This window comes from Hipposideros armiger, unplaced genomic scaffold, assembly GCF_001890085.2.
Source record: "Hipposideros armiger isolate ML-2016 unplaced genomic scaffold, ASM189008v1 scaffold_5, whole genome shotgun sequence".
In the NCBI taxonomy this organism is placed as follows: domain Eukaryota; kingdom Metazoa; phylum Chordata; class Mammalia; order Chiroptera; family Hipposideridae; genus Hipposideros; species Hipposideros armiger.
In genome coordinates, this window is record NW_017731355.1 from 2,738,595 (window position 1) to 2,752,285 (window position 13,691).

Sequence of the window (13,691 nt, forward strand, 5' to 3'; positions counted from 1 at the left end):
AGGCACTTCAATTTGCACAATGGTTTTGGTTGATTACCTAGACCTATAATACTTATGAGAGAAAAGGAGAGAATAGCTCTTATAAGTTTTTTAAATAGAAAAGTGAGGGGTGAAAAGGATAACTATTGCATTGTTCTGTACACCTGAAACTAATAATAAAAAAAAGAAAATCATATGTGCCCAAATCATAAGTGTACAGCTTCATGAACACACCTGCGTAACCAGAACCCAATTCAAGAAACCAAGCATTAATGGTGTCCAGACATCCTCTATGTCCCTTCCCATCACTCACCTCCCTGCAAGGGCAGTGCCATACTGACTTCTAACACCATAGACTAGCTTTGCCTGTTTTTGAACGTTATATACAATACACACTCTTGCTCAACACTATGTTTGCCAGGTTCATCCTTATTGTTTAGTGCAGTTATGGTTGGCTCATTCTTAGTTCTGTGTAGTATTCCATTGTATGACTATACTACAATTCATTTATCTACTCTACTGTTGATGGGGGTTTAGAGAGTTTCTAATGTGGGCTATTACAAATAGTGTTGCTATGAACATCCTAGTACATGTTTTTTGGTGAACATATGTACATATTTCTGTTGGGTACACGTTCAGGTGGAATTACAGAGCCATAGAGATGTATATCGTCCACACTAGTGCACAGCCCCAGTCCCCCAAAGAAGTTGCAATAATTGTATTGTACTGGTGTATGAGAGCACCAGTGTATTGTTCCATATCCTCACCAAAACTTGGTCTTTTTCGATTTAACCATTCTGAAAGGTTTAAAGGTGTCCCGTTGTGCTTTTTATTTGCATTTCTCAGTTGATTAATGAAGCACCTATTTCTGTGTTGTTGGCCACTTATATACCTTCTTTGTGAAGTGCTCACTCAAGTCTTTTGCCCATTTTAAATATTAGGGGGTCTGCTGTTTTGCATTGATAGTATCTTTTTTTTTTTGCAGTAAAGTATAATGACCTCCATGCATCCCAAGTGTTTCGCATAATCCCTTACATGGAAGAGGGATTCTGTCCCATTTGATGATCACAATAAGCTTATAATGTGGATAATATATTCTGCCTCTTTTATAGATGAGGAAATGGAGGCTCTACATTTTTTAGAATTTTTTAATAGCTGGAAAAATAAAAGCAGTCCTACAGCAATAAGACTCTAAGTAAGGGAAAAACCCCTTTACTTCTCTGGGTAATTGTTGTCATTAGTTAAATGGCAACACTTTTTCCACCAATAGCATGTGTTTTTGGGTGGCATGAAAATGGCATAAGAGGTACCAATGTACTCTGAAAAGGTAAATATGCTCCACGTGGCCCGGGTGCCACCATCAGTGACCCACACACATGCAGCTTGTCATCGTTCTTCCAGCCCTGAAACAAACTAGTGAGGAACTGCATCCACCCATGGGAATATTCCACTAGATTGTCTTCCTGTCAAGATGATGTAGATTATTTATTAAAATAATTGGGCTTTTATTGCTATTTTGGTAATGGCTGAGCTAATGAATGACTACGAGAAAGACTGATTCTAAAAGTTCTGCTTTGGGATTCAATGTCCAGTCTGCTAACCCCTGGATGACCCTGTGCTGTGATCATATTCACTCACCACTCTCTGTTTTGCTGATTACTTCCTATCACTCAACAAATATTTTAAGCAGCCACTGGTCCAAAATCCTGGGGAAGGTGCTGTGAATACAGAGGTGAATGAGACACTGCCCCAAGCCCTTAGGAAGCTCACTGTCTGGCTGAGATGGGCATATAAATAGATAATTACAGTATGATATTGGGGGGAAATGGGGCGGCGGATTGGGGGAGGGGGGTTGTCACTTCGAGGGATAAAAAGTATAACTATTGCACTGTGTTATACAGCTGAAACTAATTCTAAAAAATGTGTGTTTCATAATAAAAAGTAATTTAATAAAAACAAACAAACAAACAAAAAACTGGCGACCCGCGGGCTGCATGCGGCCCTCGAGGTAATTTTTTGTGGCCCACGATGCTCTGAAATAAAATTAAAATAGAAAATATTGTTATGAAGAAAATAACGCTTAGGGGAGATCGAGGCAATACCGTACACACAATTCCCTCGTTATAACCCTTTAACTACTGAAGACGAGTATACACGTGGCCCAGTGCCTTTCCTGGGGGTCTGTGGGCATGTATAAACACGCTGACTCAGTTCCAGCGACGTTTGGAAGCAATATGTCTGCCACTGTCAGTGTCACGTAATGTAAACAGATCCCAATAGTGAAAAAGTTAAAAAGAGCACTCGGGTAAAAAAGAATAATTTTAGTTTTATAAATACATTAAATAAAATAAATGTTTAAATAAAAAAAATAGATAATTACAATTCAGTGTGTTAACACATTTGAGAGTTATGGGAGGTCGGCTGAATAGACAAGTCTACAGACAGTGGTCCACGTTCACAGAGGGCCAGGGATGCAGACTTGAACTTGGATTAAGGTGGCTTTCACTTTGGTTTACTATAAAACCCGCAACAAGCCATACAGAGACTGACACAAGAGCAAGGCTGCATGAGGGGACCGTGTACCCCAAGCTTGTAAACATGTCCATGTCCACTCCTAAGGCACTGGACACTGTTTCTTAGATTCTTAACAGTAGTTTCTAGTATCTGACTATTTCTCTCTTGAAACTGGGCCAGTGAAAGTATCCCAAAGGCCATAGTTTCAGAGTTCCCAGAGACTCTAGAGCTTAGAGCTTCTGAGCATTGGGTGGTCAGAACAGAAAGCCATGACTTTAGTACCCAAACCACTTCACTACCACCTCACCCAACCCAGTGAAACATTTGACTTGAGTGAGCAATTCTGTGGGTTGTCCTGACTTGATAAACCCTCTCTCTGAGGTCTTCCACTGAACTCCTCCAGTCAGGCAACTTTGCTGCCTTGTGACTACTCACTGCACCCACATTTTGCATAAGGAGTGTTTTTGTGTGTATGTGGACATGATGCATTTAGGCAGAATACCTTTTAATTTCTTTTTATGTAAAATTACATTTAGCATGTTGTGTTTATTTGGGTGCTACAATGCTTTCTAGAAAGCAGGATCCTGTATCTCCCTCACCAGGATTAAGCTTGACAAGGGCTCTCCCTGTTCACCACTGTTCCCCTTGCGCCTAGAACAGCCAGTGGCACAGAGGAGGAATCAATAAATGTTTGCTGAATGACTGCATGCACAACTAATCTACAATAACTAAACTGTTCAATCAATTACATGCGTTTAATTTCCAGGGTATTGCATACATGAAGAACAGGACAGAGCAATACACACAGGGAGAGGAAGCCCTCAGGCACGTCTCAAGTGATCTGTCTTGGCATCTGATAGCTCATCAGAGTAAGTAATGTGTCATGGGTGATCTTTATATATATAAAAATAAAGTTTTTGTTTTCTTTGAATCAATTTTAAATCAAATTTTACTGATTTGCATACAATAAAATAAAATGCACCTATCCTGAGTTCAATGAGTTTTGACAAATGTGCATACCCTTGTAACCACTACCACCACAAGTAAGATATAGATATAGAACATTTTCATCCCTAAAAATTTCCCTTGTGTCCCTTTGTAGTTGAGTCCTACCCTACCTCCCGTTCTCAGAAACCATTGATTTGCTTTCTATCACTACGATTGGATATAAATGGACTGATAGAATATGCACACTTTTTTACCTGGCTTCTTTCACTCAGAAAACTCTTATTTTAAGATCCATCCATGTTGTTAACGTATCATTGGCTTGTTCCTTTTTATAGCTCTTTAGTAGCATTCCACTATGTGAATAATACCATATTTTGTTTATCCACTCACCAGCCGTAGGATATTTGGATTGTTTCCAGTTTGGGGTTACTATTTGTTTACAAGTGTTTTTGTGAATATTTGTTTTCATTTCTTTTTTTTTTTTTTTAAGATTTTTATTGGGGAATTGGGGGGATGGGAACAGTGCTGGGGAATTGGGGAAAGGGGAACAGACAAGTTGCTGTCGTTTTGTTCTTCAATCTAGTTGTGGAGGATGTTGCTTCACTGGCCCAAGTTGGCACCATCATTGCGCTCTTCCTGGGCGAGGCAGATCAGTCGCCGGCTACTGGACGGCCGCTCACTGCGGCTGCTGGCCGCTCACGCTGGCTGCTGGCCACACACGGTAGCCCATGGCAATCCACTGCCACAGGGACTGCAGCCCATGCCGTCGCCGGCGACTCATGGCAGCCCAGCTCCAGGTTGAGCTGTTGTTCAGCATCTTAGCTGTGGAGGGCAGTGTCACTGGCCCTCATATGTGGGATCCGAACCGGGGCCCTCTGGCATCCCAAGCGAGTTCTTAACCATCGCGCCACTCGGCCGGCCCTGTTTTCATTTCTTTTGGGTAAATAGTAATAACAAGGAGTAGAATTGCTGGGTTATATGATTAGTGTATGTTTAACTTTATAAGAAACTGCCGAGCAATTTGCCAAAGTGGTTCTATAAATTTATCATCCCACTAGCTACAGAATACTCCATATCCTCATCCACACTTAAAATTGTTAAAACACTTAAAATCATTAACATTTTAGCCATTTTAATAGGTATGTTATAGTATTTCATTGTGGTTTTAATTTGCATTTCCCTGATGACTGATGCTATCGAGTATCTTTCCGTGTGCTTTTTAGCCACTTGTATTTCATCTTTTGTGAAGTGTCTTGAGCCAATTATCTATTGCAGCATAACAAACATTACAAATCATTTACTTTGCTCACAAATTGCCAATTTGGTCAGAGCTTGGTGGAGACAACTCATGCCTGCTCGACACGATGTTCACTGGGGCAGCTTGATGTCTGGGGTAATTCAGCAGCTGGGACTGGAATCATCTGAAGATCCTCTCACTCATGTGTCTGATGTCCCATTTTCCCTTGTTTGCAGTGAGGGCAAGTGCAGAAGTAGAAATTTTTAGATAAAAACAATTATTAAAAAACAAGTAGCATTGCTTTTACAAAAATGTTCAAATTGTTTTAGTAACCTTTACATTTTAACAATCTTCATTTTAGCACAATTTTTGAATTTGTGGGCTAAATTTCGGACCACCATAAAGGTGAGTTTTTTTATCTTATCTCCACAAGGATCATACCTCTAAAAATACTTACCTGCCTAATAAGTGGGTGTGTGTGTTTGTGTGTGTGTGTACCCATAAAATAAGAGTGACAGAGCTAGTGTAACCATCACATCCTAAAATGTGCCAAACGTCACTGTGAAATGTTAATCCTTTGGGAAACTGTCTTCCCAGTCTACCAGTTCAGTTAAAGTGTGAAGGCCACTTTTTTTTTTTAAACATATATATATATATATATAAGCTCAAATTGAACACATTGTTTTAGGAAAAAGTTGTCAGCGCTGAACTCCATCTATCCTCCATGTTTTCACCAGCCAGGCAACATCTCCACCCCTTTCCACTTTAGAGGCTGGTAGGCTGGACTTTAAATCCTGGCTCTGCCACTGTCTAAGTAAAATTTAACCCTTAAAACACTGGATAAGGAAAGTATGAGTAAGGCCTTTTTCAGATGAAGCTACTGAGACTCAGAGAGTTTTAAGTAACTTGCCTAAGACCAAACAGTTAATGAACTAATGGGAATTTAAAACTCAGACCCAGCCTGAATACCGAGTTCTTTCTCTTAAACATTACGCCATGCTGGATCTCCTCTGCAGTTCTGTGCTGCTCTGAAGGTGAGCTGGCTTTTTATGCTACCACCACCTCCATCCTATCCAGTTAAAAATTTGAGTTCACTCATTGATACAGAGAACACCAGTGGTTGGGGGGTATGTGGGGTGGTAGTGTGGGGTCGGGGGTGAAATGGGTGAAGGGGTCAAAAGGTACAAACTTCATTATAAAATAGGTTATGGGATGTACAGCATCGTGACTATAGTTAATAATAGTGTGTTGTATATATTTGAAAGTTGCTAAGAGAGTAGATCTTAAAAGTTCTCATCACAAGAAAAAAATTTTGTAACTACGTGTGTGATGCTGTTAAACTAGACTTCTTATGGGAATCATTACACAATATATATAGATATCAAAATGTTATGTTGTACACCTGAGACTATTATTATGTTATACTTCAGTTGTATATCAATAAAAAATATTAACCATGGAAAAATAATTTGTAGTTCAGTGAGCAGTCCATTAAATCTTCTCTTTTACTAATCCACTTTTCTGAGATTGTTTACAGAAATTTGTGAATTTGCTCTATACATGTTTATTTTTCGTGACTAATACCAATTTTGCAAAAATATTTTTGTCTTTGATATGATTCACTTGACTGAATATGCTTTTTATTTATTTTGTTGTAATTTAAATTCACACACCCCCCAATTTTTTTTTTTTTTTTTTTTTAGGAATTGGCATGCGATGGTGAAGAGACCTTGCAAGGAATAAAAAATCTAATAGACAAGCTTGATGAAAGAGATAAAAAAATTGAATCTATCAGTATTTGGTTACAAGGGAACCTTACAGAGCTGCGTTTTCTGGTAGAGCAGGAATCCGATAAGGACCTTCCCAGTAAGTAGCATCTCAAGAGCTTTGGGTAACAAAGAACTTCCTGCTCTTTCACTCTAGCTGGTGACATCACAAAAGCGCCCCTTCTCCCCTCCCAAAACAGCATGCCTACTAAATAACTTAGTTATCCCCTGTAATCCATCCCTAATCAAGTCACAAACATTCAACTGAATGTTGTTTCTCATTCATGGGGTCAAACATGGTATTAATAGTACAGCAATGTTGGATGAATCGTGAGTTTTCTAAATAACTGCATTTTAACTTCTTTCTTTAAACTATGATTTTAAGCATTTTACAAAGAAGTCTTTTTAAACTTACTCCCTTGTCTTCTTAAGCAGAAGATACTGAACATCATTTACCTTTTCTTCCCGAGGTGAGTTTAGCATTACAAACAGCAACTATGGCCTTCTCTGAAAATCTAGTGATGCCTTCTGGGGTTTCTGAGATGTTAATACACCCCATATAACATGATTGCCTTATGAGCAAGCAGCCCGCTCTCTCCAGAGGAATATCAACTTTATCCTTAGTCCCTCCTCTAATGTCATGTTAGACATGAGGCCACGAGCTCTGTCCAGATTAGGGCTTCAATGAGAAATGGAGGTGAGCCCTTCAGGTATAGCCCAGAGCCCCAGGAGTAGAAACCCCTGATGAGGTGGGATGGGGGAGGTAGAGAAGGCTGGGGAGAAGGCAGGAGAATAACCTGCAGGGGAGAGATGGAGTGGTGAAATGAAAATAGTATCATTCAGCAAGTGTATGGATTTATTAGAGGTTATTAAGGTTTAATTTTAAAGAGCACCATTATTACATAAGCAATGATAAAGGTGGTTGTAGAAAGTAAAAGGAGATAAAATAAAAGTTAAGTGCAGAAAAAATGTGATAGAATTAAAAACATTCCTATATTTGGTAAAACCAATGTTCTGAGGGTATTGCAGACAGAAGAAATAATGTTTTTTGCAGGCTTATTATCAGCCAAAAGCTGTTTTGGTGGTCCTGCTGGTCCTGGTGATACTTATTATGTATCACCAGACCCCTAGTGGGCCTTGCTTCACTTCGCATTTTCTTGGCTACGCCAGCAGCCCATCCCCAGCAACTGTAAATGAGGCAGAATTTTAAGAGCTAAATGGTCTCTAAGCACTGTTTTCACATGAGCGAATCTTCCATTTTCGTTTCAACCCTGATGGAATCTTTGCATTGGAGCAAATTTAAATAAACTATATTGAAAAGCTAAGCCCACTGAATAATTAACATCAGATTCCCTTTTTCACATATTTTGAGGACTGTCTAATGGATAAATTTATGTAAAGTGGAGAGTTGCAGAGTGCAAATAAGGGAAGACCACCCAGGGCCGGCTGAGTGGCGTGTTGGTTAAGAGTTGGCTTGGGAGGCCAGCTCTGAGCAGCTGGTTCAGATCACATTAGGGCCAGTGACGCTGCGCCCTCTACAGCTAAGATGGTGAACAACAGCTCTACCTTGAGCTGGGCTGCCGTGAGTCACCGGTGATGGCATAGGCTGCAGTGGAGCTGCAGGTGTGCTGCAGTGGCTGGCAGCTGGTGTGAGTGGCCGGCAGCTGGCGTGAGCTGCCATGAGCCGCCGTGAGCGGCCATCCAGGGCCCGGCGACCGATCTGCCTCACCAGGGAAGAGTGCAATAATAATACCAACATGGGCCAGTGAAGCGACGTCCTCCACAACTAGACTGAAGAACAAAAGGACAGCAACTTGTCTGTTCCCCTTCCCCGATTCCCCAATAAAATCTTTTTTTTAAAAAAAAAAGGAAGACCACCCAAATGAGAACAAGCAAAGAAAGACATAGAGCTTGGTATAGCAAGGGAGGCAGAGTCACCATCAGTTGCATTTGGCAGAGATTCAAAGGCCGGCAGGGCAGTGGGAAAGGTTTATTGTGGAAAAAAGGGGAGGCTTCAGGTGTGCGTGGTTAGAGGTTATTGGCCTGGAGAAGCCGGCAGCAGGCTAAGTAGAAGCAGGACATACTGTGTGAGCCATTAGGGAGCATATTTGGCTTTCTCTGGTTGGTCCTGGGTTAGAAGGGTCAACAAGCAGGGGAGTAGTCAGCCATTGACCAAGTTATGACTGTTCTGGGCCTGTTGCAGAGATTGTGGGTCAGAGTTATATTGTCATGTATGGTCTCGCCGTTGTCAGTTTGTAAACTCAGTCTCTCAGCAGGGATTTCAGTTTTTATTTCTATTTTCAATTTAAAGTACCACATCCAGGATAGAGTAATAGTTGCTTTGAATAAAAACAAAACCAAATAAAATCAAATAATAGGACAGTCCAGTGTGTATCATTCATTTTTATTCCATTCAAATGGCACAGCCATTTAATAAAATTTAGGTTCGTTTGATAGGCAATCAGTATAAGTAAATACGTGATTCTTAATTAAACTGCACTTGTTGCAGATAACTTGAACAAGTGCCAGTTAATATTGTGAAATATTGCAAGTATGAAAAGTATAAAGAAACACACACACGCGCACACACACACTCACACACACCTACACCTGTATATCTCCATATCCACCATCAAGCATTCTCAAATCTTAATTTTTTGCTATATTTACTTGAGATATCGCCCCCAATTCCCCAAGAACTAAACCACAATACAATCAAACTCCTTTATATACTGCTCTCCAATTCCATTTCCCTTCCTCCTTCATTCCCCAGAGGGGTAAATAGGGTCTTTATGGAGGGTTGTCTGCCCCAGCTGCCTGCCTGGAAGAAACTCAAGGCCCTCTGCCTGACACCCCCTCTGAGTTATGGGGAAGCTCACCCTCCCCACTCGCCCACCCTGACCACAGACAAAGCCAGTGCTCACTCATACTGCTCTTTTGGGGGGGCTTTGGGGATTTCCCTTGCTTGCTTGCAACTTCCACTCTTCATTGAAAAGGAAATTAGTTCTTGCTCCTACGGTTCTAGGTGTGTTATAATACAAGGAGGATTTTCAGATTATCTAGTCTACTCTTTTTTTCCAGAAACCAAAGCTAATAACTCAAGTGAAAGTATCTATCATCAGTAACAATTGTGCCTTAAGCAGTACCTCCTGCGTATACCCAGTCACCTCTGTAAGCTAGCAATAGTCTTTCCTCTATGGTCACAGGGTTCAGATCTAGACTAACAGTGTCACCTCCACAGAGATGCCATACAAGAACCTCCAGTCTAAATTATTCTCTGTCTTAACACACTATTTATTTCTGTTAGCTTGTGTTTTGTCTGTCTCTCCTACTAGATCATACGTTCCATGAAGGCCTGGGCCATTTTGTGGGTGCACCATTTATTTCCAGTGACTAGCACGGTGCCTCCCACATAGTAGGTACTTAATAAATACTAGTAAAACCAGAGAATGAATGAACATTTACTTTTCAGACTTTCCCATCTGGACATTCCAGCACAATATCCCCTTTAGGTGACAGAGGGCTGGATCTAGAATCCAGCCCCCGGGCTCAGTCCCAGCAGATATCCCAGTGGGAGTAAAGCTGTCTCTCCCAAGCACACTGGAGCTTGCTCCTACTTCTCCAACTATGGCTGACGGCCAGAACATTGAGGTTTGGCTATGATGTCAACTCTGGGTCATAGACTCTAGATGCTAGAGTAAGCAAGGAGCCCCAAAGCAGGCTGTGATGGTCCATCTACACACAAGAAGCAAATATTAAAAGTTCTGTTCATTTTCAATATTTTATTATCTTTTAAAATTTCTATTTTGGTCTATGTTTAATAGTGTACATATTATGGTGTGTATATATAAATTTAAAAGTATAAATAAACTGGGGTACATAATGTAAGTGAAGGATCAGAAGAGTTTGGAGACTACATTTTATATATATATATATATATATGTAAATTTAAAATGTGTAAATAAATTGGGACACTTGATATAAGTGAAGGGTCAGAAAAATTTGGAGACCACTTACCTACCTCTCCCATGATCACAATTTCTGTCAGCTGTCATTACCATAACAAGCTGCAGGCCTTAAGGAAAGTTTATCGACTGATGAAAACTAGAGAAATTGAAGCTTGGCGGCTTTTAGCTTTGAACTCCACCCCATATTCTCAGCTGCTGCCAATTTTACAGATGTTACGAATGGTGTGATGATTCTAAGCAAGTCTATTATCTACAGCAGGGCTCAGTAAATTCCAAAAGCCTGGGCTCCAAATCTGCCCCTCCTGTTTTCATAGAGTATGGAGCTCAGAATGGTTTTTATATTTTAAAATAATTGAGGGGGGGGAGGGGAGGCGCAGGGGGAAATCAAAAGGATATTTCATGACATCAAAAAATTATATGGAATTCAAATTTCCATGTCCACAAATAAAGTTTTATTGAAACGTTGCCATGTTTGTTCATTTGCACATTACACATGGCTGCTTTTGTGCTACCATGGCAGAGCATCTGTTACAGAGACCGCGTGACTTCCAAAGCCCAAAATATTTAATCTCTGACCCAGTACAGAAAAGGTTTGCCAATCTCTGAACTAGGGTGTTGATACTGATATCACATTCTCCCTTGGTCATTCCTGGAGTGGGTGAACTTTGTTGGCAATATGGCAGTCTAAGGATCAGACAGACTGACCCAACTAACAGAATAAGGGATGACGCCTTAGTTCCAGGCCACGTAACGGTGAATGAACTCTGTTACCTGATGATGAATTTGGGAAAAATAAGAAGGTTCCCCCTCTGTCTTTTAAAATGAAAACAATGTCACTTAATGTTATATACATATAGTCTTACCGAAAATATATTTTCAGTCAATAAATTACTGATTGGAAGAATTTCAATAAAAAAAAATCAGTACTATTTTCAGCGACTGAAATGTTGCCAGTTGAACATGCTGATATTTGAAATTCCTCCATGTTTCACTATTAACTCTAAACCATATTCAACAAGTATTTATGGAGGGCCTATTCTGTGCCAAGTATTATATTAGGCTCTAGGGTTCCAGTAGTGAATCAGGACAGATCTAGTCCCTGCCCAAATGGAAATCTCAGTCAGGTTCGGAGGTCAGCAACCTTTAAAGGGCCAGAAATGTTTGGATTTGCAAGCCATAAAAGGTCTCTGTAGCAACTACTCAACTCGGCCATGGTAGCAGAATCGCCCCTAGGCTGTCGTTTGCCCACCCCTGGTATAATGGGAAGATCAGGTATTCTCCAAAAGGATTTAAAATTTCCAGGGTCATAGGTGTACTGAAGGTGGGGCATAAGAACCTAAGAGGGAGACTTGAGCTGGTTAAGGAATCAGAACTGGCGGTGGGGCTGAGAGCTGAAGGGTGATTCTGCTTCCCTAGCTCTACTTAGTTCTGCTCCTGGAGAACTGGCACCATGTGGGCTTTAAAGACAGGGGGGCTCAAAATCTCAGCTTTGCTTCTTATGTGTTATTTAACCTCCACTCCTCAGTCTCCCTGGTTGTAAAATACAAATGATAACCGCAGTAAAAAGCATTAAACGTACATGTATATGAGGCACTCATGGGATCCCTGAAATCTACCACCCTCCTGAGGTGATAAAAGTCAGCTTGGCTCCTTGAATTACTTGGCCATCTGTGAGCCACCTGTAATCTCCTAGCTTTCGAATGTTCTTGTTGAACGGCCTCCCTCACAGATGGAGAAGACCTTGATCTCTTCCAGCTCAGCAGCCCTCTCCTGTCCTCTTGTGGACACACCATGTCATTGCAGCCCTGCAGGTCAGGATCACTGCTCTGGCTTCATTAACATACAACACGAGGTCTGACAATTAGGTTCATCCTAGAAAAAGTGCTACGGACCTCCTTGCTGAATATCAATACGGTCACCTTCGAAGTACTCCCCTTGGGAAGCTATGCACTGACGCCAGCGCCTAGCCTTCAAAGCAATTTTGGAACTCTTTCTGGGATGGCCATCAGAGCTGTCGTCGTATTACCCTTGATGTCCTGAATGTCCTCAAAATGTCTTCCTTTCAGTGTTTCCTTTATCTTCAGGTAAAGATAGAAGTCATTGGGGGCCAGGTGAGTAGGGAGGGTGATCCAATACAGTTATTTGTTTACTGGCTAAAAACTCCCTCACAGACAGTGCCGTGTGAGCTGGTGCATTGTTGTGATGCAAGAGCTCTTTTGGGACCATTTTTGCACACACCTTTCTCAAGCCAAGATTTTCAGTTAAGGCTTTCCTGTTTCTCTACTGATGTTTACTTGGTCTGCTATGCTTCTCACAGTCAGCTGACGATTTTGACGCACAATCTGACGAATTTTTGCAATGTTTTTGTCAGTTCTGCTCGTTACTGGCTGCCCTGACCTCTCTTCATCAGTGATGTGTTCTCTCCCCTCAGAAAAACATTTAATCCATTTGTACACTGCCGTTTTCTTCATGGCATCATCTCCATATACTTGGACTAACATGTCCCTGATTTCACTTCCACTCTTGTGAAGTTTAACAAGAAATTTAACATTTGTTCATTGCTCTAATGCAAGCTCAGACATTCTTGCGACGGCACACAAAAACATGCAACAACAATAATGAACGCCACTCAGCAAGACACCACCACAAGTCAACACGAACACAGCTGTGAGACACTGATATACCAAGGTTATGAAACCTTACCGAGCTGTTTGTACAGTGCTGCCAATCAATGTAAGCACACAGTGGCAAGTTCGCTAACTTAATTGTGAGACCTTCTATTGAGCCCCTCTGTGTAACCAGAGCAAACGCTGCTGTTAAAGTTAAATGAGACCCTGTCCCTGGACCTCAAAGTGCACGTCCTGTGAGAGAGACCAGTGAAGAGATGATTAGAACCCAGTGGATTTCATCTGATGAGTGACTATGGGAGGGGAAAGAGGGACCACTAAGTCTTTTGGGGTGTTGGAAATACATAAGGATGTCTGCCCAAAGGAACGGCAGACATGATCTGGCCAAGAACCACAGTGGCATGGCTGAGATCTGCTGAGGGCACCAACTGACCAGAGTGGAGGGCTGGCTTGTCAGAGCATGAAATGCCAGGCTTCATCCTGAAAACTCAGATCATTACTTTTTGCCTTAATATTCTCTCTTGGCAACAAAAGGTCAATAAGTCATTTTTTAATGTATACCTGGACCAAACAGTAATCGAGTACAGATGTTTTTAAAGAAGTAGTAACAAGAATTTGGTTTCAAAATCCCAGAAGTCCTTGAGTATTATAG

At 41.1% G+C, this 13,691-nt stretch overlaps 1 protein-coding gene across 1 annotated transcript in view; it reads left to right on the plus strand.

Annotated features, from left to right (window-relative positions):
• CCDC175 (coiled-coil domain containing 175) overlaps positions 1–13,691 on the plus strand; it is a 55,906-nt gene that overhangs the window by 40,619 nt on the left and 1,596 nt on the right. Inside the window, exons 17-19 of the mRNA XM_019644694.1 lie at positions 3,260–3,362; positions 5,040–5,083; positions 6,382–6,544. Of these exons, the coding sequence (XP_019500239.1) occupies positions 3,260–3,362; positions 5,040–5,083; positions 6,382–6,544 (310 nt within the window). The remainder of the gene's footprint in view (positions 1–3,259; positions 3,363–5,039; positions 5,084–6,381; positions 6,545–13,691) is intronic.